This window comes from Phaseolus vulgaris, chromosome 2 (assembly GCF_051622355.1).
Source record: "Phaseolus vulgaris cultivar YP4 chromosome 2, ASM5162235v1, whole genome shotgun sequence".
NCBI classification, from domain to species: Eukaryota; Viridiplantae; Streptophyta; class Magnoliopsida; order Fabales; family Fabaceae; genus Phaseolus; species Phaseolus vulgaris.
In genome coordinates, this window is record NC_143499.1 from 3,781,492 (window position 1) to 3,805,907 (window position 24,416).

Sequence of the window (24,416 nt, forward strand, 5' to 3'; positions counted from 1 at the left end):
ATTATTTGATTGAAATTTGGAATTTATTGAATGTATAATATGAAGCTGTGTCTACTCGATGATAAAAGAGTTTGGCAGGCTTAACAAGCAAGCATTTGTTATTGAATCATAGACGAGAAACATAAATGTAATGCTAAAGTTACAACCATTTTTAACCCTTACTTGAAGGGTCACTCACTGTAATCAGTTTTTGAGAAATGAAGTTGCAATGAAGATAAGCCGGTGGTACCAGGGTCCCTTAGTTGATCAAGCTGTTTGTTGCCACGGCGAAGCAAGTACTCAATGTACAGAAAATTCTTCCGATCCACATTCTTTGCATTCTGCCGAAACTCTTGCGATACAATTGCCTCTATCTTGCGCCGTTCTTCCTCCGATTTCGATCGTGCTGCACGCAGAAACCCTCTGAAAAGACTGAGTACTTGTTTCTGCATCCCAGAAAGCCTTTGAACTTTGGAGCTTCCCATCGCATCTTGTTTTCGGGGGTAGATTCTGCACACAAAGAACAACGATTTTCGGTGAGTTCGTTCACATTTTTTTACATCAGATTGGAACGTTATGGAAACGATAGCAATATGAAAATCTCAATCCTTTGGAATATCAGAATCAGCAACCTGAAAACCCTACTGAGGCTTCAAATCCAGGTTAGGCATTTTATCAAACAGTTCGTAAACAAATATTTTTTTCTCTCGAACAGATGGCGATGTTCATTACCTCAAACTCGAACAGGACGAAGCAATTATGCGAAAGAAATCGCTTCAGATGACAATTGAAGCGGTGCGATCGAACCCATGTGTCATCGGTGTGCTGTGTGTTGGAAAGGGGAAGTTTGAAAAGGTTGGTCTGAGCTAACTATTATAAGTTCAGAATCAATTTGGTTCGCATGTTCCTCCACCTCCATCACTTTTTCACCCACTTTCATAAATTTTAAAATTTTCAAAATTACCCTAGTAAAAAGATAAAAATAGAAACAATGTTTTTACACTACGGAATACCTAATTGGAAGCCAAAAAATTAGAAGTTTTGAATTAAGTAATACAGAACTTATTTAACAACTAAAAATACTGAACTAAATAACAACTAACAATAATACTGAACTAAAACGTAATTCATAAGGAAAGTAATCTGAAACTTATTTTACAACGAGATTACATAATCCATAACTTATTTAAAGTAGTACTTTTGAATTATGGATAATTTTTTACTTTTTTACTTTTGAATTATGGATAATTTTTTACTTTCCCCCATAGTGTAAAATATTGTTTTTAGGTAATTTTAGGAATTTTAAAATTTATGAAGATGGTTGAAGAAGTGATATTAATCTTATATTTATTTTTTTCATTCTTATTAATATTTATTTTTCAATCATAACTGACCGAATTTTGAATTTAGTTCTTATTAGAAAAAATCATTTTTGTATTTTATTTTTTGTAATTTTTTTTTCTAAAATTTAAAATCATTATCTTGTGTTCCTTCATACCTAACTAAATTTATTTTGAGACGTCATATCCTTACATTTATTCATTAAAGAAAATAATTTACAGAAAATAAAATAAAATTCGTTTTGTTTTCAAGAATTAAACATGCATTTAAGTCTATTATTATTTATTAAGATATAAACTCGAGAATGATAGGAATTTAGAAATATTAAGATTATGATTTCATTCACCCCCACAAAGAGAGATAGGAGTCAATTCTTCTGGCTTATGAAATTTGTATGGGGTCATACAATTGAATGAACATTTGGATAATTGAATAGAAATAACCTATTTAACATATATATATATATATATATATATATATATATACACGGACACAAATCCTAATAACACAAAAATACATCTCTAAAATGTAGGATACAGGAATACAAATTTATATTTTATATAAATTAACAATAAAAATTTATGTAAACAATTCAGTTTTTTTTAATATAAATGGTTAAAAAAGATTTGTTTATTAGTTTTATAATCATAATAAAAATTTATACAATTAAGTTTAAAATTTTAGAAAATGTATTTATCCGTATTAGAACTGTGTTAGAATTATCAAAAATTCAACAAATATTGTTTGAATCAAATATTCAACAAATACGTATCTTACTGAGTCAGTGTCGGTGTCTAACATGGACACACCATTTAAGAAATAACATGTAATTTTATTTTTTTTGTCAACAGTTCATGTTTGTGTCAGGCAGAATACTATCTGTACAACGTAAAATTGCAAAATGCAGAGTTTGTGGCATTACATTATGACAGTCTTTCGGTACCAAGTGGTTTGAAAGTCCTTTGTTTCCCAATTGCATTTGGAATGGATGCTTCCCGAAAATATTTCCTTCTTTTAAGGTTCCTGATCTTCATGATCCTCTTCAGCCTTTTGGGGTCAACAATTTTCTTTCTTTTTTCCAGTTTCTCTTTCCTTCCTTCAGTATAAGCTTGAATGGTCTTACTTCTCTGTTCATCAGGTAACAAAGCCAGTTTGGAAAATTTCTTGGGACTTACTATTTCCAGTTTCTCAGTAATTTCCTTGAATGCTGGAACAAGTCCACGTCTTATCAAGCATCCTTCAATTAGCCGCATTGAATTTGACTTTGGGAGATTTGGAGCATCTTTTAACTCCAGATCCAAGCAAAATGGTGATTCTTTTAACCACATTCTGAGGGAATGAGCCTTTGCTACAAGGACACCTTGTCGGGTCTTGCAGGGAAGGAAAGGTGATGCCATTTCCCAAAGGTATGCCTTCATTGTGCTATCAAGGGATACCATGTTATACTCTGCTGTTCCTGTTATGAGTACAACTGATTTTGGTGACTCTGGATAGCCCTGCAAGGAGGCATCCTGCATTGAAACCAACATTCCAATGTTAAGGTCAAACAGAGATGCTAGAGATAATTAAACAATGAACATTGTATTTGACATCAATGATGACAATGTAAATGTTTGCAGCTCATCAAACAATGCTCCTAGTTTTCATATAACAAACTAAACACATTGGAAAATGTATAGAACCAGAATAGGTCAGCAACAAGTTAAAATTCCATACACAAGTCTGGGTACAGTATAATAATAATGCTTTTGATTTTATATAGCAAGCAATTTTAATGTCAATTACCATTAAAGACTAACTAAACAATGAATTCATATGCTGAAACGTGTTCTAATTATTTTGAAACTTGAAGCATAATTTTGGCTTGATTGGCTTCTGTGTGCAAAAGTGTGACACAGAAGGAGTGATGAGATGAACTCCAGCTGGAAAGAGTACATATGACCTCAACCTCTTATATCATATCTTCCAATACCCTAAGCAATTTATGAGTAAAATTAGATAGAAATCAATAGGAATAGTGGATCAGCTTCACACATGGCATCGGTTACCTTGATATTGAGAAAACCTCTGTTAAAACAGTAAAAAATCCTAGTCAACTTACTAGATAGCTAACTTCTGTGGGCATGTGATGAATTTTGCAAAAGTGCAAACACTTGTGTAGCATAGAATAGCACGTTTCAACTTACTAGCTAGCCCTGAAGCTCTTTATCATAAAAATATTACATGAACATGGAAATAATGCATGTATGGTTATGTATGTAGCCTCGAACCATGGAAGTGAACGACCATAAGCAATTTTGAAAGCACTAAAAAGGGAAAGAGAAGTCACCTGCATGTGATCAAGCCATAAAGTAAGACCAACAAGAGCTGATCCAGCAGATAGTTTTCTAAAATCAGCTCCCCAGTCCTTATCAGCAACTCTGCAATTGATTGATACAAGCAATAAGGAACTTTACCGAGCTAGGGACACTACAGTTGAAACGTAATTGTGATAAGAGATACACAGTATCTCAGCAGTTTAAAATTTTTTCAGTGTGTATGAATTATGCAGAAGTACCTATAATAAACACCTACCTAAAAATATCATGGCGATAAATGCTTCTCCTGATGGCCAATTGGAAAATCCATGATGCAGTGGCTCGTAGTTCAAATGCCCACAAGAGATCCAACAAAGCATTCACAAGGCTAAAGGCTGCATTATCTTCCACAGGTTGTAGTCCCTCCAGACACTGGTCAACTTCTGAAACTAGTGACTCAGATTTTTCTTTAAGAAGCCTATAGAACAATTAGTAAATATTATTCACTGGACAAATATGAAAGAGTAAATTTGTGCTTCGCTTAGTGACTATAAACACTGATCTTTTAGCTTAAAAGAATACAATAATAGTCTAATGAACTAATCAGTACCTTATTGGTAGATCAAATCCAGAACCTTGGAGTGCATTTAAAAGAATAATGGCTTCATCTGCTCCCTCAGACAAGCTTGCAGCTCTGATAAAGCACGTCCATATTCGATGGTCCGGTTCTATGCCTGCTTCTTTCATCTCTTTGAGTTTTTCAATACCAGCTTCAAAATTCCCTTTTCTGAGATATGCATCAATAACAGAACTATAAGGTAGAGTATCCAAAACCACTCCTGTTGTTTTCAAGTTTTTAAGGACATTCTCAGCTTCCTCAGGCTGCCCAGATTCACCGTAGGAAACCATAAGCAAATGCATAGTGGAAATCGTGGGCTCTATCCCTGATTCTTTCATCATGGCCAGTAGATTTTCAGCTTTCAGATGATCACCAGAAGTTCTATACATTTTCATCATTAAATGGTAAAAAGCACGGTCCAGTTTATAACCATCTGATCTAAGCTCTTCAAAAAGTTCCTCTGCCTGTTCATACATGCGTTGCTTACCAAATGCAGTGATCAGGCTTCTGTATGTGTCCAGCTTAGGTTCCAGACCAAGGGTTCTCATCTTATTCATCAATGAAAGTCCTTCTTCTGGTCTACAGTCTCTGCAGTACATTATAATTAATGTATTATAAGTTTCCCCATCTGGTTTAAGATCAGCATCTTTAATCTTCTGGTAAATGATACCCATGCTTTTAAAATCATTAATACCTAAATATAATTTAAGAACGGAATTGCAAATTTGAAGATCAGGCTTAAAACCTGCTTCTTCCATCTCACATAACATGGTTTCTACATCCCTTACTCTTTTGCATTTGCACAGCAATCTAAGCATTATTCTATAGAGATGCATGGTAGGAAAATAACCAGCAGCTTTCATTCCATTGTATATTTTCTGTACCTCAAATAAGCTTCCTGCCTGAGCAAATGCTTCAAGTGTCAAAAGAATAGAACTTTTACTAATCTTTAATCCCATGTCTTGCAATTCCTGGATTACCACATAAAGCTCATTCAGTCTCCTATCGACAATTAAAGCCTGTAATAGACCATTTACAGAATCTACAGTCGGAGAAGGGCCATCTCTCATCATTGTGTTGAAAATAGCTCTAGCTCTTTCGTAACAACCACTGAATGCATAAGCATGTATTAGAGCATTCCACACCTTCCTATCCACTTTTGAAGATCTTTGCCTGAGACCCCCTACCAAGCTTTCTGCCTTTTGCCATATCTTTAACTTCCCATACGTTTCAACGATATCAACGTAAACTGATACATTATTATCAAGTATAATACCATTTTTCTCTGCATGATACAACAGATGGTGGGCTGTCTCAGGTAAACCCATTCTACAGTTGACAGACACCATAGCTTGATACAGACATTCAGATGGCTCAACACCATTGAATCTCATGTCAGAGAAAATCTGAGAAGCTACGTCAAAGAGTTCATTCTGTATAGATTCCTGAATAAGAGATTCATAAATGGTACAACTTCTAAATGAACCAAGTCCTCCTTTACTTCTATATTCCTCCAAGGCTGCATCTAACTTTTTATCCTTGCAAAGTATAATGATGAGTGCTTCTGTGATCATTTGAGTATGATCTGGAGCACGTTCTCTCATGTATTCAAGAAGTTCGTACGCTTCTGAATATCTAGCAGATGAGCTATATGAACTCACGATAGACAAAAATATTTCATGATCCAATTCAAAGCCATTGCTGATGGCAACTCTTAACATTTTAGCAGCATGATCATAACACCCCCCTTTAACAAGTACAGATGAAATAATCTGTGGATTCATGCCTCCCAGTTGTTCCATATCTTCAATAATTCTGTCGACAACACCCCACATGTTTTCCTTCACAAGTGCATGCATCATGACCTCATAGAGACCATTATCCGGCGTGAAACCTTCCCGAATCATTTCATGATACAGCCCCATAGCCTTTTTCATCTCATTGAATCTCAGAAAGAAATCCAACATAACTGAGTAAGCTAGATGATCAGCTTTGATCCCTGACTTACGCATGCAATTGAATGTCTCTTCAGCCTCTTCTCCCCTCCCAGCCTTGGTATAAGCACAAATCAAAGCACTATACGTGTGCAAAGTGGGCTTAACTCCCGCATCCAGCATTTCAGACATCACATTTGCAGCTTCCTCGACCTTACTTGCTTTCCCAAGTGAATCTATCAAAACAGTATACGTAACTGCATCAGGATTCCTACCAAAAGTCTTCATGTCTCTATAAAGCTGCAGTGCTTGATTATGCCGGCCTTGCTTCCCATACATGTGTATGATAGTATTGTATGTCATCTCGTCCCTGCCAAATCCCTTCTTCACCATCTCTTCACAAATATCCCTCACCTTTTCGGTATTCCCTTCTCTGGAAAAAGCATACAACAAGGAATTATAAGTCACAGCATCTGGCAGAAACCCTTTAGACTCTAATTCTGTAAACAGCTCCTGAGCTTTCCTGGGACGCCCGCATCTACCACACACAGAAATCATAGCATTGTAAGTCCACAGATCAGGCTGACACCGGTGAGACTCCATATCACTGAAAACTGCTATAGCTTCCTCAAAATTAGATTCCCTTGAACAAGCACTTATAAGGGTATTGTATGTTATTATATCAGGCCTAATCCCAGACCTCCTCACTTCATGCAAAAGCTGAAGAGCCAAATTAGGCTCCATTGCACCACTCTTCATCCTTGCATTAATCAAAGTATTGAAACTCACAAGATCAGGCACACATCCTCTCTCACGCATTAAATCAAGCAGCTCCTTTACCTTATTGAAGCGACCACTGCGCGCATACACACCCATCATAGCATTGTACACTTGAACCGTGTCCCCTACACTTGACTCGGCCCTCGTGAAGATTTCAACAGCAAGAGCTTCCTGATTGGCCTTTCCCAACACACCCAAGATGGTTGCAACCATTCTCGCATTGGGCGCATACCAGTGCCGCAAATTCAAGCACTCGTAGAGCTCAAGCGCGCGTTGCCAGTTCTGCTGACCCACCCACTTGACCACAAAGCAGAAATCGGTTGGTGTCATCTGAACTCTGCGTTCTTCCAACACACCCGCCACAAACTCCTCCGACTTCAACGCCAGAATCGTGTCTGTTAAGTACTTCACTCTTTCCCTCCAATTCTTGTCCCTTTTCAGCGCCAACTTGTTCATCTTTTTCACCCTCGTCTTGCTGCGTCTCCCCAGGGCTTCTTGGCCCTCGTCGTCGTTTACATCAATGCGACCCGGTTTTGGGGGTTCCTCTGGGGTGTCGAAAGGTTGAGTTTTGGCGGGGAAAATATCGTCTTGGGGTAATTGGGTGTGCGTGGAATAGTGGGTTTCGGAAAGTTTGAGGTGGGGCCATCTGATTGAAGGAGAAGCTCTGGCGTAGACGAACTTGACGGTCTTAACGGCGTTGGGTTCTGAAGAGGAATCGGTTTCAGTGTCATGGGAAGCAGTGGAAGGTGAAGAAGAGGAAGGAAGTGCAGCGGGTTTGTGCGGAGGGTTCGAATGTGGTCGTGGAATTGAGGGAAAACTAAGAACTTGAGAACCTGACACTGAGACAGACATGTTTTCTCAGTTCAGGAGGTGTGTCTGTTGCAATTGCAACTTACTCAGCTCATGTATGACACTGTATATTCCTTCGGGTTTGGTAAAATGCAACATTTATCGTTTGAATTGTTATGGGAAATGCGAAAGATTGGAGAGTAGCAGAAAATGTGTAGAAGAACTGAATCACAGTTTTAGAACCACTTCTTCAGTCTTTGTTATCCAGGAATACAGATATTTTGGTGTGAGAGAAATGATTCAGTTTTATACTTATATTTGTCAAGTTAATGGCTTGCATTCCAACAAGGTTGAGTTTGACAAAAAGGGTAGTCATTTACATTATGACAAACTAAAATTTAAATCTCCTTTAAAAAAGGTGTTTCACATGTTTGGTATTTGGCATTTAAAAATTTGTTGACCAGTATAGATTGCAACAATTAATCAAACAATAAATATTTACTTACTGTGTTATTGTTATTGAACCCCGATAATGATTTCTTTTTTTTCACTTCATCGGTCTATTTTTCACTCTTTTTTTTCGATTGAATTCTTTGTACTCCTCTTTTTTTTCTACTCCTTATCTTCGCGAGATGATATCTACAAAAACACTTTGACGTTCTACTGAAATTTCGATGTTAGGCATTTGGTGCTTTTAGGATTGAATGATAACGATTATTGGAATTTGTATTTATTTATATGATTATGGACTATTTGTTATTAAGTCATATTAAGGATTTGGATTATAATTAAGAATGTATTATCTAGTATTTGATTATTGATTAGTCTCGTTAATTCTCTTCAAATGTGATGGTTTCGGTCGATTCTTTTCAGATATTAACGGTTTCGATCGATACTTTCCAGATATTAACTCAGTTGTACGGACCGACCGGTACACTTACTAACGATTTTCATTTACAATATATTGAAGAAAATAAGTTCTCACTAGAAAAATTGGTTTAAGAAATAGATGACATTGATTAGAATTCATCAAAAATGTTATTAGCAAAACAACAAGCAATGCCAAACTAGGCACGATGGTCCTTTTTGGTGCGAGCAACCTCTCTGCATTGATGTTATGCTCCAGAAAGCTCGTGCGTTATGTGTTTTTCAAACGTTGTCTGTTGCGGAATCTTTGTACTTCAAGTGCAGAACCAGAAACCATAGCCACTAAAATTGATGCAAAGATACGTGCTCTTTCCACACAAGGCAACATTGAAGAAGCTCTTTCACTTCTTTACACCCATTGTTCTCTGTCCCTTCAAACCTGTGCCTCTCTGTTCCATGCTTGTGCTCAGAAAAAGTGCCTCCAACATGGCATGGCTCTGCACCATTACATGTTGCACAAAGACCCCACAATTCAAAATGACCTTTTTCTCGCCAATCACATCCTAAACATGTACTGCAAGTGTGGCCACTTATCCTATGCCCGCTACATGTTTGAACAAATGTCACGGAGAAACATTGTTTCTTGGACTGTTCTCATTTCCGGGTATGCTCAATCTGGCCTAATCAGAGAGTGTTTCTCTCTCTTCTCTGGCTTGCTGGCTCACTTTCGCCCCAACGAATTTGCTTTTGCGAGTTTGCTTAGCGCCTGTGAGGAGCATGACATTGAACGTGGCATACAGTTACATGCAGTTGCTTTGAAAATTTCTTTGGATGCCAATGTATATGTTGCAAATGCTCTTATTGCAATGTATAGCAAGCACTCTGGCTCCACCGGAGGTTATGATGGGGCAGCGGATGATGCGTGGACCATGTTCAAGTCAATGGAATATCGAAATCTTATATCTTGGAATTCAATGATTGCAGGTTTTCAACTTCGTGGACTTGGGGACAAAGCCATTCGCCTGTTTACACACATGTACTGCAATGGAATTGGGTTTGATCGTGCCACGCTGCTTAGTGTCTTTTCTTCACTGAATCAGTGTGGTGCTTTTGACGACATTAACGTGCATCTCCGGAAATGTTTTCAACTGCACTGTCTGACTGTTAAAAGCGGTTTTATTACAGAAATTGAAGTGATAACTGCATTGATAAAATCCTATGCAAATCTTGGAGGACACATTTCTGACTGTTACAGGATCTTCCTTGATACAAGTAGCGAACTGGATATTGTATCATGGACTGCTCTTATTTCTGTGTTTGCAGAACGGGATCCTGAGCAGGCTTTCCTCCTTTTTTGTCAGCTTCATCATCAAAATTATTTGCCCGACTGGTATACATTCTCAATTGCCTTAAAAGCTTGTGCATATTTTGTGACTGAGCAACATGCCATGGCTGTTCACTCACAAATAATTAAAAAGGGATTTCAGGAAGATACTGTTCTTTGTAATGCCTTGATACATGCTTATGCGAGGTGTGGCTCGTTAGCTTTGTCTGAACAAGTATTTGATGAAATGGGCAACCGTGATTTGGTTTCTTGGAATTCAATGCTGAAGTCTCATGCCATACATGGGAAAGCTAAAGATGCACTGGAGCTCTTCCAGCGAATGGAAGTCTGTCCAGATTCAGCTACCTTCGTTGCACTTCTCTCAGCTTGCAGTCACGTTGGACTAGTTGATGAAGGAGTGAAATTGTTTAACTCTATGTCTGATGATCACTGTATCGTTCCTCAACTAGATCACTATTCTTGCATGGTTGACCTTTATGGACGAGCTGGAAAGATAGTTGAGGCTGAGGAGTTGATACGTAAAATGCCAATGAAACCAGATTCTGTGATTTGGAGTTCATTACTTGGATCTTGCCGGAAACATGGTGAGACCCTCTTAGCCAAATTAGCAGCTGATAAATTTAAGGAGTTAGAACCAAACAATTCATTGGGGTATGTGCAAATGTCAAACGTATATTCCTCTGCCGGTAGTTTTACAGAAGCTTGTTTGATTAGGAAGGAAATGAGTAACTATAAAGTAAGAAAAGAACCAGGATTAAGCTTGGTTAAGATTGGGAAGCAGGTTCATGAATTTGGCTCTGGTGCTCAATACCATCCGCATAAAGAGGCCATATTAAGCCAGCTTGAGATATTGATTGGAAAATTGAAAGAGATGGGTTATGTGCCAGAACTGAGCTTAGCCTTATATGACACCGAAGTGGAGCACAAAGAAGACCAGTTGCTTCATCACAGTGAGAAGATGGCGTTGGTATTTGCCATAATGAATGAGGGAAGTTTGCCTTGTGGTGAGAAGGTCATTAAAATAATGAAGAATATTCGTATTTGTGTGGACTGCCACAACTTCATGAAATTAGCATCATATCTATTTCAGAAGGAGATTGTTGTTCGAGATTCAAACCGCTTTCACCACTTCAAATATGCAACATGCTCTTGTAATGACTTTTGGTAAAATACAGCCTGCATTTTCCCAATGGCTGGTATAACTACACCTGCATTTTTCAGCTAGATCAAACTGTGCCTGAATGATGGAACCTTTGGGTCTACTTTCTTTAGTTGAGGAAGCACACAAATTCTACTGAGCAATCAATGCAATGGTATAGAAAACATCTAAAAACATTTCTTCATTCATTATATTTATGAGGACGGAATAACTTACATAGGGTGATTATTCTGAGTTTTTAACTGAATAATCTCATATATATTAATAGAGTGATGTTTTATTGTGTATTTATCAGAACATTATAGATCTCAACAGCATATCGGCAAAACATGCATATTTGCTGCTTTCTGATGTTCAATTGTAAATATTGTAATAAATTGAAAACAAATGTAAATTAGTAAATTACTAACAGGCAGGCTTTTTACGTGTTGTACATTTCTGGGGTATAAACATCTATTAACTTTATTGATTGATTATTTTTTAATGATTGCTTGTTGAATCTTAATGACTAGTGTAGCAAATACATGTTTTATTATTACATTAAAATATTAACAATAAATACTGTGGATAGAGAGAATGGAAATGGTGTAGAAAAATAATTTCACGTGTAACTTTGTTTTGGTCCGGTGCATGCACTGTAATATGGGTTGGGGTTTGATGAATCTCAATTAGAAAAAAGTGGTAAAGCTTCATTAACTTACTCACTAAATGACATACCAATTATGAATAACGTAAATCTAAACCATAAACCGAGATTCAAAAGAGTAGCAAAACACCAAGTAAAACTGCAAGAATGATCACGATATTAACAAATTAGGTAATGCCATGGTATATGTTGTTTCACTAGTCTTTCAAGGAGTAAAAAGGGTACAGATGGGACTAAAAAAGTAATGTAACTGAGAATCAAAGCACTAAATTTTTATGTACAAATGGCTATATGATATTCTTCTAGTTTTGCAGAAGAACTAAGAAGGTAAAACTGAGAAAGGGTGATAGCAGGCATTGTAGTATATATAACTACATTAACTTGGAGCCTTCAATTTGAATGAACCACAGGCCTCAGTCAAATTTGAACCCTTGAGATCATACACAGTCATGATGCAGGGGTGAAGGGCTGTTGCATTACTTCTTGGAATCAGGTTCCATTGTCTGGATTGTTGGAGCTGTAACTACAGCTAGCTTCAAGCCTGTGGGTTCAGAATCCCCAGATCTTTCGCATATCTCACGATACTCTTGACAAATGGCACAGGGGTGACAGCAAAAATGGGTAACAAAATCTCCACAGGGTGCTTCCTATACATGGCAAGAACATCATTATAGCATACAATCATCACTGCATCTGTTTTATTAGACATCCAAAATTTTAGATATAAAAACATTTAAACACCCCAATTTGTCTACTATAGGCAAATTAAGAAGTATAGATTATTATCACACAAGGAACTGTTATTTGAGAGTACAAGATGCATTTTAAGAGAACCAGCCTTCCTTAAAATAAAAAAAAAAACTGCAGAAACATCCTTCAATCTGCCTTTTAGATCAACCACGAGGGAAAAATCTTTTCTTAGTGAAGATAAACATCTCTTTTCTTTCATTTAAATATAGATGCATTTTGAATTCACTAGTCTCTAATTATGTTTTGGGTTGGCTACTTCTGATTCAATGAACAGGCAGACAGACTAACTGCAGTTAAGAACCATTTAATACTTCATTAACCAGTCTCTTCAAAAAGAGACAATGCAATAGCTAAATACAGAACTTATATTACAGGACTGAGGTTGCAGAGAATTGTCACAAGTTTCAAACACTACAATAATAGAAAATAATGTTATAAGAATTCATGTAAAGCATAGTTGTAATAGCATTACCGGCAAATTATACTTTGATCTTAAGGCCTTACGGTAGCCACAGGCATAACAGGAAACAAGACATCCCGGTAAACCCAAAAACAAGCCATCAGTTAATAAGCAGCAGGCTGTATTAACCACACTCCATAATATAAAGTGTGTAACACATGATCCCAGGAATGTTCCAGAACCCAGAAATTCAGCATTCTTCCCAAAGAGAAAGCAAGGACAAAGACAACCTATACAACCTGCACAGGTGATAAATGTTTGCAGCCAATCAATTTAGATGATAAATAACATTATCACCATGGACAAAAAACAACAGTTTTAGCACTCAAATATAAATATTTTCAACAATTTAAGCTGTACTACATTGATAGTAGTACAACTAAACACCTAAAAAGGAAGATAAAAATAATCCAATATTGATAGAAAATAAAAGCTTAAAATGTAGCCTAGAATAATCCTCTCAGGATTTTGAAGAAAGGATACCATACGGTTTTACAGAAAAGGATTTTATCACAGAATAAAGAGAAGTTTTCACATTCAGAGCAAGGAAAACAAAGGGAGATCATGTGCATAGGGCTCTCACCAAAATGAATATGATATGAAGTTAAAACCCAAAACCAGCATTTTGAAATTAGAACTATGTTACAGAAAAGTTTTGATCCTTTTTGTTTTGTCATAGAGAAACGTGGTGCTGTGAGGCTCATGCTATGTGCAAGTTCCAAGAAGCAGCCTTATGTGGTATTCATAGAAAAAGAGAAACCTATTACATAGTGACAATTCCATTTTGATTTTATCTTAAGATACGCAAAAAAACAGGTTCCACCGAATGAACTTGCAAATATTTAAAATACATGATACTTATCATGATTAGGACCAAAGGAACACAACCAAATTTCCTTAAAACATGGTCAAGAGGCACCTTTGTATTAAATGAGGTCACAGGGTAAGGAAGTAGCATACAACTCTGCGTATCATCGAAACAAGCACAGATTCCAGAAGACCACTGAGCCTGCATTTGGTTTGATCCATTGCTACCAGGATCTTGTTCATTACGCTGAAGCGAAGAGACATGAACTGCCTCTGAATCTGACTGCCCCAAAGGTATGTATGCAGGTGGCACATAACCGTGCTGGTTCTTCATATTGCTTCTGCAAAAATCAACCCATCAATCAAATTTCTTCCAATAATTCCTCTAAAAGCATTTTATCAACAAAAATTAGGTAAGACAACGTGAAAGCGATAAACCCCAGCTTGATCGCATCCAACCTAGAACGTAAAGCTCCAAAATTTGATTTAAAAATGAAATTTAGCATCAACCCAGTTGAAATTCAAATTATCTTTGATAAAAGATAAGAAAAAAAAGGTGCCCCATTACTTATCCTGGCAGATTTATAGCACCACAACAATGAACAAACACTGTAAGCTGAGTTTTCATCTGATTTTAAAGCGAAAGCATAAAATTGGGCGAAATCGGATCTGACCCAAATGATTGTTCTTACAAAAAAAAAACACAGACATCGATAATCAGAGAAGGGTGAATTATAGACGAAGAAAAAAGAAAGAGGTTTACCTTGGAAGGTTGAGAAAGTAAAACTAAGAAGAAATAGGTTTTTCTTGTTTCGATGATAAAAACCAAATCTTGCCTTTTCTTCACTCCCGCGTGTTACTCACTTCAAGCTTTCTGCTTTTGCCTTCCATTTTCTTTCTTTTTCGTTATATACAAAACAAACTATCATAAAAAAAAAGTCCCATTTCCCTTCTCACGTATAATTTAGGTTTTTATTGTAATAATAGATATATCAATTTTTTAGTGTTTTTAATTATCATAATAGATGCAAAAAAACCTCATTTTTTTCACTAGTTTATTAGAAAGGTGAATTTTTTCCTAATTCATACGAAGTGTTGTTTGTATAGCGATGGTGACACTGAACAAACAGTTTGTGAAGTGATTTTGGGTGAATTCTGCGACCAAACCAGAATGAGAAGATGAAGCATGGTGAAGTAATTTAGGGTTTAGTGTTTTTTTTGCCTCTTCACATAACTCTAACTCTTCCTTCACAAAACCCAGAGAAAAAAAAACATTTTTTTTCAGTTTTTGAATCACCCAACACCATGATTTCTTCCACCATCCTTCATTCATACCCCTCTTTCAAATTCCACCCTTTTCTCAAACACCCTTCTCATGCAATTCCAATCAAACCCTACCCACCCATTTCCAAATTCAGGAACAACAACCACATCTGCTCGGCGCTCTTCACCGACGATGCCCCCTTTGCCGCCGCAATCGGCGCTTGCATGTTCACCTCTCTGCTTCTTCCCGTCTCTGCTTCCCCGGAAGACGACCAAGATGCTGATTCCGCCGTCACCACCACCGACGCAAGGCTCGCCGTCATGGGGATTCTCAGTTTCATCCCTTATTTCAATTGGCTCGTATGCACTCTTCCTTCCAAACTCTTCCATTTTGCATTATCAGTGACACTGCAATCACGATTTTCAATTTTTTGCAGAGTTGGGTTTTCGCGTGGCTCGATTCTGGCAAACGACGTTATGCTGTCTACGCTCTTGTTTATATGGTTCCTTATCTCAGGTTCCTTTTCCTTTGTAACTAGAACCATTTATATATATGTGGTCGTTGTGGTTCTTTGATAGCATGTTACACAATAATATGTGTGTTCCACTTTGCTTTGTTTCCTTCTACTTTCTAAGTTTCCTACATTTCAATTTCTTTTATTTTTTTCGATCAAGTTTGACATGAGGATTGTTCTTCAAATTATTTTGCAACTAAATCAAAGTTTCAAGAGTCTTTTTCAACAATTGAGATGATGAGTTGATTTGGCTTATGCAAGATGTTAAATTCATTTTTATCTTGTTTTTTTGTCTTCTTATCCCAACAGGATATTTGTATTATTCACTTTAAGTATGGTCAAAGAACAATTAGTATCCCCCAAGGAGCATTTGATTAGTAATGTTACTCCTATGCTTGGTTTGATTTTGCTTGAGAATGATGTGATTTTGTGATTCATCAGGTCAAACCTATCATTGTCGCCTGAAGAAAGTTGGCTGCCTATTGCAAGCATTTTATTCTGCATCGTTCACATTCAGGTTCAAGTTCATCATGTTTTTCTTATATGTACATTGTTCAAGCTCATCATGTTTTTCTTATATGTACATTTCCCATGTCATGCCAGTTACTTGTCTTGGAGTTTACTGTATTTTTTTTAATCTTGATAAAGCCAAAAATATTGCCCAACAGACCAATGCTAAAGTTTCCTAAGAGCTCAATGATTAGACTCAAGACTTTAAATTTCAGTTGCTATTTCTTTGCAATCCTTATTGTTGCAGGATTTTGTGGCCATTGTGCCCCCAATTGTGGTTGCAACAATATGGTTGAAGAACCCCAAAACCTTGACATTTGACATTGTGGCCGCAAATCTTTTTTAGAACTTGACTAGGACTTGAAAATATCTAGTGCTAGTAGCCTGGCTTATACCAACCATGTTGTAGCTCATGTTGTTTTCAAATTGATAGAATGATTAACATTGCAGCTGGAAGCAAGCATTAGAAATGGAGATATTCAGGGGTTTCAACTATTCAGGAATGTCGCAGATCAGCTATCATCAAGTAATAGGAAAATAAGTCATTTGAATCAGCATCAAGAAATGGCTGAGGAGGTGCTCTTTGTTGTGTTAACATAGTAACATTTTGTAAGTAAGTAAGTTGTTGTGTATTTTTCTGTGATGTTGATTGCAATTGTTCTGAATTAAGGGAAGCAAGAAAGAAGAGAAGAACCTGCCACATGCCCAAGAACGATCAAGGGATATTGGAGGTTGGGAAGATTCACAGATACCTTTACAACCCCGCCAGCACTTGAATGAAGACCTGGAAGATGATGATAAAGAAAGAAACAAGCACTGAACTTGGAAGGTTCAGTCAAATTTCAGGCCCAATGCTGGTACCCCTTCAGCTGTTTGATTAGTTTTGAGGAGTTTCAGTGAAACTATGGTGTTGTCTTAATTAATGTTGATCACTTGCCATGTTGCCATCATGAGATGAATTCTTTTCATGGCTGGTTTTACTAGATGATATTGAAGGTGCCATAGTGTATAGACAACAAGAATATTGTATACTTGTTCTTCTTCTACCTTTCTTACACCTCACTTTTTCTCTATATCTTTTACCTTTCTCTTCATGTCATGAATCTGGTTACTTCTCTTTTTATATATTTAGATAAGTGAATATTATTTTGTAGTATAAAAAGAGGATACCAGGCTGATGTTTATTATTTTTTATAGATTATTATTATATTAAAAATTGAAAATTAGACTCATAATTGATTGTGTGAATTTCATAATTGAGTATAGAGTTATTTTACTGAATTATGATAGAAAAAAAATCACAAGACATTTTTGGCTTCATTCTCACTTTTCAAGCCTTTCATCTCATATATGCATGAAAATTAGCCTAGTGGGTAGTCTCCTAGTTTTTACAACTTTTCTATCTTTTTTATTCCATCAAAACCCAATCTTCTTTCCATGAACTAGGATATGCAAAATTTTATAAATATATTTTCTAACACATTATTTTATGGGGCACTTTTATTGAATTTTGTAAAAAATTTAGTGAGCTTTACAATTTATTTAATGTAGTGATTTTGTGATTTTTAAATAATTTTAATCAATAAAAGAGAACATGATAAAATGCATGTTAAGTGTTTAAGATAGTGTTAATAATTGTTTTCATGATAAATAATGTATATTAATATGATAGCAAAAAGTATGTTTAAAAATTGCTGTGGAAAATACTCTTAACTATCTGTACTAGTAACTGTTTTTTATTTATTTATATAAAACATGCATTTTAATATTGTCTCTCATACCATACCATGAAGAGTAATGTATGCATTAGTAAAATTGAAGTGAAATAACTCTAAATAAGACCTTGCAAAATAATCTCAACAAAGTTGAAAGTATCTTAACCAATGCTAAGTTAAATATACTCCTATCTAAACTAAGTTAAAAATATATTTTATAGATCAATTTAATAAAAACATATTTTTCAAATAACTTGAGTTATTCCCTTAATTCATGACATCAATATCTTAGTAAATGATATTAAATGAGTTAAAAAAGATTAGAGTTCTTCTTACATGGACTAGAAGTCTTAGGACTTATGGCTAAATGTATTAGTTATTGGATTTAAGGTCAACATGGTGCCTACTCTTGTTTATAGAAATTAATTATAATTATAGCAACTATTGACTATTTTAACCACTATCTTGATAAAATTCTATTAATAATTATTTTTGAGGGATTAATTATACAAAGTTTTTACACTTAAAAAGTATATATTTATTAAGTTTAACAATCTTCAATCCTATTATTTTAAAGTTTTTCATATTCCATTATTTAAAACATTCTCAAATTGATTTCATTTTTATAAAGAAATTAACATAATCTTTTTCTTCATATTAATTACATCTCATCATCCAAAATTAACTTTATATAAAAGTAACTGGTGAGATAATAGCAAGTGACATGGTAATGTTATCATTATTAATTTGAAGGAAAAAAAAAATTAAATATTAAAAAAATAAACTAAATTCAAAACATATAAAATAATAGGATAAAATTGGGAAAAAAATCAATATAAAAGTGAGACAAAGTACCTATTAATAATGAACACAAATTAAAAGAATTAAGTAATTACATTAAAATTTACTGGTCCTGAATATTTTTATAAAATGTTTTTTATCGCAAAATGAAAAATGTTGTAATAAAAGTCAAAGGTTAGTTAAAGTTAGGCTATTTAATAACAAATGTAATCAAATAAAATAAAGTAGTTATAATTTACTTATTTTTTAAATCTAATAAACATATTTTGTTTGTTTTTAAATGATAATGGAGAGCAATAAAATTATGTTGGTTGTTTTCTAATCAGTCTTTAGAATTCTAGGTGAGAAAAAAAATTAATTTTGCTTTTTAACTCTATGTATTGTAATGTTAATGGACAAACTTACTACTAATAAAAACATATTACACTGAACTTTTTAGTTTTAAATGATATTCACATTTTCAACCGAATCTTGTAATGCTTCCTCTTCGAAAACTATAATAGTTATTTTAACTTAGTACATACTTATTAAGAAGATATTGATTATTATAATTATAAACTAAAACTTTCATATATAATGTAACAATTTTATGACTCAAAAAGATATAATTAATGTTAACTATCATTTATAAAATAAATTTGTTTGAAACAAGTTATATATATGTATATATAATTTTGAGTATTGAAAATATATTTTCATTTATGGCATTTGTTAGGCTGAAAATATGCATCACAGGTTGAGAAGTGAGTTAGGGTTAGAGATTTATTGAGGTGGCATGTAATGAAAGTTAAAAGGTAAGGAAGAAGAGGAGACATTTATAAGTAGAAACATAGGCATATTAAAGTAGCATGAAAACAGACATAAGAAACATACATGATTATGCATCATACTGTAGTGAATTTACAAAAGCAAGCTAAATAGGGTAACCAACCACTATGTTCTCTGTCTCTCTCTTTATTTATTTTCTATTATTATTAATAATATATATGACAGTGGTTGGTGGTTGGTTGGTTGCAGGTGGTGCTGGTATTTAAGGAAGGGAGTGAGGCTTCTCCAAGTCCTCCAGACTGGTGGGGCGAAACCAGGCCTTCTCCTCCAGCACATCAGAGTGAAAGGGGCGTTCTCCGCCGCCAGTGGAGGTCGGAGGAGATGCAAGGTGGTCGCCGCCGGGAGGCCCAAATACCCCAGTCTGAGGGTGTGGGGCCCAGTATTTGCCTGACTGGGTGGCGTGGTTCACATCGTCTGGGACAGGAGCAGAGTGGATATGATCATCAGGGTTTTTGTCGTATACCGAACTGCTGCTGCTGTATGCTGCTCTTCCACCTGACTTCCTGCTTTCATTCATTTCAACAATCTCTATCACCCTTACTATAAATAATCATTCTACTATACTACATCTTTTACTATCAAATAATTACTATCAAATACGTTTTAAATAATCCAAAATATTAATATTTATAAAAAAAACTATGATTTTGAAGATATATCTGCATTAGACACGTGTCAGGAATGGTATGCGTTGGATGGTTAGGTGTCGAAACAGAAGGAGTAGAGGCACGTGATGGGTATATAAGAGCTTATCGAGATATGGACCACCAACCGACCCAATTAAAGTATTCACTACGCATTTTCCACGCCTTCTTCTTCTTCAAGGCCCATTAAAAAAAGCTAAGTTTTATGATTTTTACTAACTAAATTAAAAATGCATTTGAAAGAAGAGGCCTTGAATAATAAGGAAAATAAATGTCATAAATTTTACAGATTGGTAGGTAAATAAAAAGGGAATGGTACCAAAAAATACATCATATCCACCACACAACATTTGAATAAATGAATTATTGAAGTCCTCCGAGGTTAGGACTAGGACAGGCTGACACAGAGGATAATAACATTAACAAAAATGGTTTCTAGCAGGCAGTCCAATGGCATCATATCACAACAAGAAATAAACATAAATTTATTGAAGCATGCAACTCGCTTCTGATCTGTATGCTGGAAAGTACAGCTAAGACGCTGATGTTAATTAATGCTATTAGTTAAATAAATAGTACCTATTTAATCACACCAATTTGTGTTTAAAACAAGTTCTAAAACAATGTAGGAAAAAAAAAGGGAAAAAGTTCAAATCAGTGGTTCTACATCAGAATAAGTATCACTTTTAAATATCAAATATTAGCCATTGAATTAAAAATAAAAAAACAAAAACATAAAAATTGATATGCATAAATAAGGGTGGCAGACAATAAGGACATGCCAACACATAACAGACATTACATTAAAGAATCATCGGATAAAAATACTAAATGGAAAAGGCCCCCAATAAGAAAGAAAATTAAATTCACAGAAATATAGAGCCTTACAAGTAATATCCACACAAAAATTTAGAACAAATTTTATTTGTTTAGTGGAAGAATACAAAGCTTTTTAAGTGTGTGTTTGATTTTAAATAAAACACACATTACTAAGCTCCAATTAATTAAAAGCTACTCTAACTATGTACTGAGATTCCAAAGCTCCATTCGATTGGGAAGGTGTTAAAAAACAGGTTTTCAATCTTAAGGGCACACTAAAAAATACTAATAAGTGGTACGGACAAAAAGGTGCTAAAACTAAAAAGTTTCTAGCCAGATAGTTACAACCCAGGTCCCCCTTTCTAATTTTCCATCATCAACAAATAATAATTAAAATATGGGACCCACAAAAGCTAATCTGATCTTATCGTTATGTATTTTCCACGTAGACAAATTTTCCATTCACGTTAACAAATTTTCCATTCACGTTAACAAAACTGTCCTAGACCAAAATATCCATCTTTGAGCAACAATTATCATACTGATGGCTCAATTAGGATATGCTCTTAATTAAACCAATTTCAAATCATAGTTCTTTTAAAAGTTAAAGGTAATTAATTTCTTCTTAACCACAAGTTTAACATAGCCTTCATCCTAATGGGTAGAGAAAAGCACTATCCATACTTCATAAATTATAAATTTAACAAAATAAAACACTCAAATATACTTACAACAGAAGAAATAATGATAATAATAATAATAATAATAATAATAAAACTTTGGTGACAAAATGTTGAAAAGGGAAAGGAAGCAACTTGATAGTTACCCAGGTACAATGACTCGGGAAAGGGACATGGTGGGTGGATTGAGGAGGATGAGTTGGAAAACAATTATCCTCATCCACTTTCTTTTGCTGTGTGTCTCTTTGGCATCCAACTCCAACCAAGGACTTAATATTTTCCGTTGTCAAATCATACGTTTCGTACACATTTCAGAAAGATAAAAGACAACAGCGACCAAGGATGAAGATGCCTTTTACTTTTTTTATTCGTTTCAAATCATGCTGAATGCCCCAGAAAGGGAAACTCAAAAAAAAAAAAAAAATTTATTAGTGACGGATCTTAGTCCCATGTATGGAGGCGCCAACTGAACCACCATCACCAAGGAGAAGGAAAATGGATGATCTCAGTACAGGACAATCCAAGATGGAAGGAGACATAGACATTCCACTACAATACAATAATAATAATATTATTATTATATTATGCAAATTGGCAGCACACGAACCCAGAAAGCTAGCTATGATGTCACCCCAAAAAAGTTATGGAGGAACGATAAGGAATGGGAAAGATTACGAGAAAAGAACAGAAGAAAGAAAAAGTGGAAGCGAGTAATAGGGGAAAACCAATTCCAAAGATAGGGGTAAGACAGTAACAGTTTCCAAACGGATTCTCCACACAAATTCCTCCACCAAAAAGGGGAAAACTATATCTACGGATTACAAAACCGGCTTTTAATCAAGAGATTTCCAGAATAATAATATACAATTAACTATGGCTCGTGAACAAATAAACAAAAACACGAGAACATTAGAAAATGACAGAGCGATCTCCGAAAGATTCACGGATTACTCAAGGCAATAGTGTAGTGAGTAATCACAACAAACTTGCCAGCATCCACAACTCGGATCACAAATTCTGCTCGCAAATTAAAATCACAGTTTCAGGTTTAATTTCTACTTAACTAACTTTCTACTTAATTAACTACACAGGAAGCATGAAATCATCATCATCTTCATCTAGTAATGTAATAATGACAGCAATTAGGGAAGAAACATAAGAAAAAGAACAGAAAGAGGAAAAAGTGTACCTGGAAGTTGAAGGTGGTGAAGGGGATTTGGAGGTCCAGATCCTGTTGGCGACGCGCTTCCCCAAGGCGGTGATCCCTCGACTACTCGAATTGGCGGCCATACAATGAGAAGAACAGAGAGAGAGAGAAGAAGAAGAAGAAGAGAGAGAGAAAGGGTGTGTTGCAGTGGTAGCTTGAGCTTGGTTTGTGTGATGGATGTGGTGGTTGAGGAAGCGTCTATTTATACACAAAATAAAATAAAAAATGTTGAGGGAAGGTAAACACACACAACACAAGAACAATGCCGATTCACTTTTCGTACCTAACACGTACGCATAACGGAACACCCCGTTCCATTCATCGCCCACGCCGTTACTGTTTTAACCATTTTATTTTATTAATCAAAAACCATTTTTTATTAAAAACCTTTCATAAATTTGATTTATCCAAACAATACATTTTTATTTAATATAATAAGTAATTATACAAATTTTGTTCTAAATATAATATAATGTACACAGATTTAACATAAACATGAAAAATACATATAATTTTTAAAATAAACATAAAAATACGTATAATTTTTAAAATGTAAGATACAAATTTATATATTATATACGGGTTTAAAATGATTTATTATTTATTTTTATAATATAATAAAAATTTATATAATAAACTTTTTTTTTTAAATTAATATATTTTTTATTTTTTAAAATTATATTAAAATTATTAAAAATTTAATAAATATTTTTTAAATTTAATACTTCAATTCTAATAATATCAGTACAAATATCAATCTTCGATACGTTTGATCATTTAAGAAAATATCTGAAAATCATAAATTATACGTGTTTGTGTCTTAGTATAAATCTTGGTATAAATCGCACATACCTTTTATTTCTTTAGTTATTTTTTAAGATTTTTATTTCTAAAAAACATGTGTTATTTGAATTAAAAAAATATAAATACACATGCGTGGCATAGTAGTAATTTATAATAACGGGAATACTAGTATTCAGCCCCGTCTTATTTTATTTTCTCTTCCCGCAATGCAGTATTTTACACTAATAATTTAATTGTCGTGGCATAGTTGGTTTAAAAGACGATATAAAATGAATGAAAGTGGAATCATTTTATAAATCATTTCACAAATAAATGTGTATAAAATTATAGAAATATTTTAATATAAGGATGGTATGTGTAATAGTATTAAACTCTTAGTGAACTATTATTGTTGCATGCGTTGAATGTCTTTCTTTTTATGGATATTGCATGTGAAGGTTTAATATTAATTTTGGTTTTAATATAAGTTGTTAAAAGTCATTTTGGTCCCTCTTTTGTTTAGTTCAATGTAGTTTTAATCTTTCTTTAAATGATTCGAATTATTTTATATTGTTAGATTTTTATTTTATTTTATTAGGTAGGTGATAACTTGCGGATATAATTGGATACATGAAATTTTATTTCAAACATGTTAAGAAATTTCTTATTTTATCTTTGGATTAAAGTCTATAGTTCTCGACAATAGTAAAATTGCTAGAATGAGTTTTGTCTTTTTTTTTTATGTAATTGTCTAAATCATCTTCTTCTCTTATTTTGAGTGTGTTTTTCTTCTCTTATGTTGGATTGAAGGGTTTGTTTCACTGCTCATCAAGATTTGGATACCAGTCTTTATCATTTTACAGTTGTAATGAACGAAG

At 34.6% G+C, this 24,416-nt stretch overlaps 6 protein-coding genes across 7 annotated transcripts; 2 read left to right on the forward strand and 4 right to left on the reverse strand.

Moving 5' to 3' along the window:
• Positions 1-4: 4 nt before the first annotated feature.
• On the reverse strand, positions 5-464 carry LOC137810289 (LYR family of Fe/S cluster biogenesis protein). Its single transcript, XM_068611472.1, has one exon. The coding sequence runs from the start codon at positions 462-464 to the stop codon at positions 171-173; it is 294 nt and encodes a 97-aa protein (XP_068467573.1). The 3' UTR covers positions 5-170.
• A 1,612-nt stretch (positions 465-2,076) lies between these two features.
• EMB1270 (Pentatricopeptide repeat (PPR) superfamily protein) lies at positions 2,077-8,035 on the reverse strand. Of its 2 annotated transcripts, XR_016518359.1 has the most exons (5): positions 5,121-8,027; positions 4,228-4,824; positions 3,895-4,095; positions 3,650-3,740; positions 2,077-2,831 (listed from the first exon to the last, which is right to left on the reverse strand). XR_016518359.1 is itself a non-coding variant. In XM_068611458.2 (4 exons), the coding sequence occupies exons 1-4, from the start codon at positions 7,800-7,802 to the stop codon at positions 2,244-2,246; spliced, it is 4,455 nt and encodes a 1,484-aa protein (XP_068467559.1). In that variant the 5' UTR covers positions 7,803-8,035; the 3' UTR covers positions 2,077-2,243. The 2 variants fall into 2 exon arrangements, 1 of the variants encoding a protein (XP_068467559.1); XM_068611458.2 differs by having other exon boundaries at positions 4,228-8,035.
• Positions 8,036-8,690: 655 nt separating this feature from the next.
• LOC137810280 (Tetratricopeptide repeat (TPR)-like superfamily protein) lies at positions 8,691-11,568 on the forward strand. The gene has a single exon (XM_068611461.2). The coding sequence runs from the start codon at positions 8,816-8,818 to the stop codon at positions 11,117-11,119; it is 2,304 nt and encodes a 767-aa protein (XP_068467562.1). The 5' UTR covers positions 8,691-8,815; the 3' UTR covers positions 11,120-11,568.
• Positions 11,569-11,915: 347 nt separating this feature from the next.
• Positions 11,916-14,676, reverse strand: LOC137810291 (PLAC8 family protein). The gene is made up of 4 exons (XM_068611474.2): positions 14,537-14,676; positions 13,927-14,114; positions 12,979-13,205; positions 11,916-12,403 (listed from the first exon to the last, which is right to left on the reverse strand). The coding sequence occupies exons 2-4, from the start codon at positions 14,105-14,107 to the stop codon at positions 12,233-12,235; spliced, it is 579 nt and encodes a 192-aa protein (XP_068467575.1). The 5' UTR covers positions 14,108-14,114; positions 14,537-14,676; the 3' UTR covers positions 11,916-12,232.
• A 402-nt stretch (positions 14,677-15,078) lies between these two features.
• LOC137810290 (zinc finger matrin-type protein) lies at positions 15,079-17,134 on the forward strand. Its single transcript, XM_068611473.1, has 5 exons — positions 15,079-15,396; positions 15,474-15,553; positions 15,993-16,068; positions 16,512-16,637; positions 16,732-17,134. Exons 1-5 carry the CDS (start codon positions 15,079-15,081, stop codon positions 16,879-16,881), a joined length of 750 nt encoding a protein of 249 aa, XP_068467574.1. The 3' UTR covers positions 16,882-17,134.
• Positions 17,135-19,391: 2,257 nt separating this feature from the next.
• LOC137810292 (late embryogenesis abundant protein At5g17165) lies at positions 19,392-22,944 on the reverse strand. The gene is made up of 2 exons (XM_068611477.2): positions 22,738-22,944; positions 19,392-19,908 (listed from the first exon to the last, which is right to left on the reverse strand). The coding sequence occupies exons 1-2, from the start codon at positions 22,836-22,838 to the stop codon at positions 19,608-19,610; spliced, it is 402 nt and encodes a 133-aa protein (XP_068467578.1). The 5' UTR covers positions 22,839-22,944; the 3' UTR covers positions 19,392-19,607.
• Between the last annotated feature and the right edge of the window lie 1,472 nt (positions 22,945-24,416).

What these genes read in the sequence shown, in the direction of transcription:
- LOC137810289 (XM_068611472.1), bottom strand. Translation starts at nt 464, where the DNA reads ATGGGAAGCTCCAAAGTTCAAAGGCTTTCTGGGATGCAGAAACAAGTA.
- EMB1270 (XM_068611458.2), bottom strand. Translation starts at nt 7,802, where the DNA reads ATGTCTGTCTCAGTGTCAGGTTCTCAAGTTCTTAGTTTTCCCTCAATT. An exon ending in TATCGCCATGATATTTTTAG is followed by an intron (nt 3,741 to 3,894) that starts GTAGGTGTTTAT and finishes AATCAATTGCAG; the next exon opens with AGTTGCTGATAAGGACTGGG. An exon ending in TATGGCTTGATCACATGCAG is followed by an intron (nt 2,832 to 3,649) that starts GTGACTTCTCTT and finishes GTTTCAATGCAG; the next exon opens with GATGCCTCCTTGCAGGGCTA.
- LOC137810280 (XM_068611461.2), top strand. Translation starts at nt 8,816, where the DNA reads ATGGTCCTTTTTGGTGCGAGCAACCTCTCTGCATTGATGTTATGCTCC.
- LOC137810291 (XM_068611474.2), bottom strand. Translation starts at nt 14,107, where the DNA reads ATGAAGAACCAGCACGGTTATGTGCCACCTGCATACATACCTTTGGGG. An exon ending in TTTCGATGATACGCAGAGTT is followed by an intron (nt 13,206 to 13,926) that starts GTATGCTACTTC and finishes TCACCTGTGCAG; the next exon opens with GTTGTATAGGTTGTCTTTGT. An exon ending in GATCAAAGTATAATTTGCCG is followed by an intron (nt 12,404 to 12,978) that starts GTAATGCTATTA and finishes TGCCATGTATAG; the next exon opens with GAAGCACCCTGTGGAGATTT.
- LOC137810290 (XM_068611473.1), top strand. Translation starts at nt 15,079, where the DNA reads ATGATTTCTTCCACCATCCTTCATTCATACCCCTCTTTCAAATTCCAC. An exon ending in TCCCTTATTTCAATTGGCTC is followed by an intron (nt 15,397 to 15,473) that starts GTATGCACTCTT and finishes AATTTTTTGCAG; the next exon opens with AGTTGGGTTTTCGCGTGGCT. An exon ending in TCTGCATCGTTCACATTCAG is followed by an intron (nt 16,069 to 16,511) that starts GTTCAAGTTCAT and finishes TTAACATTGCAG; the next exon opens with CTGGAAGCAAGCATTAGAAA.
- LOC137810292 (XM_068611477.2), bottom strand. Translation starts at nt 22,838, where the DNA reads ATGGCCGCCAATTCGAGTAGTCGAGGGATCACCGCCTTGGGGAAGCGC. An exon ending in TCACCACCTTCAACTTCCAG is followed by an intron (nt 19,909 to 22,737) that starts GTACACTTTTTC and finishes GAATGAAAGCAG; the next exon opens with GAAGTCAGGTGGAAGAGCAG.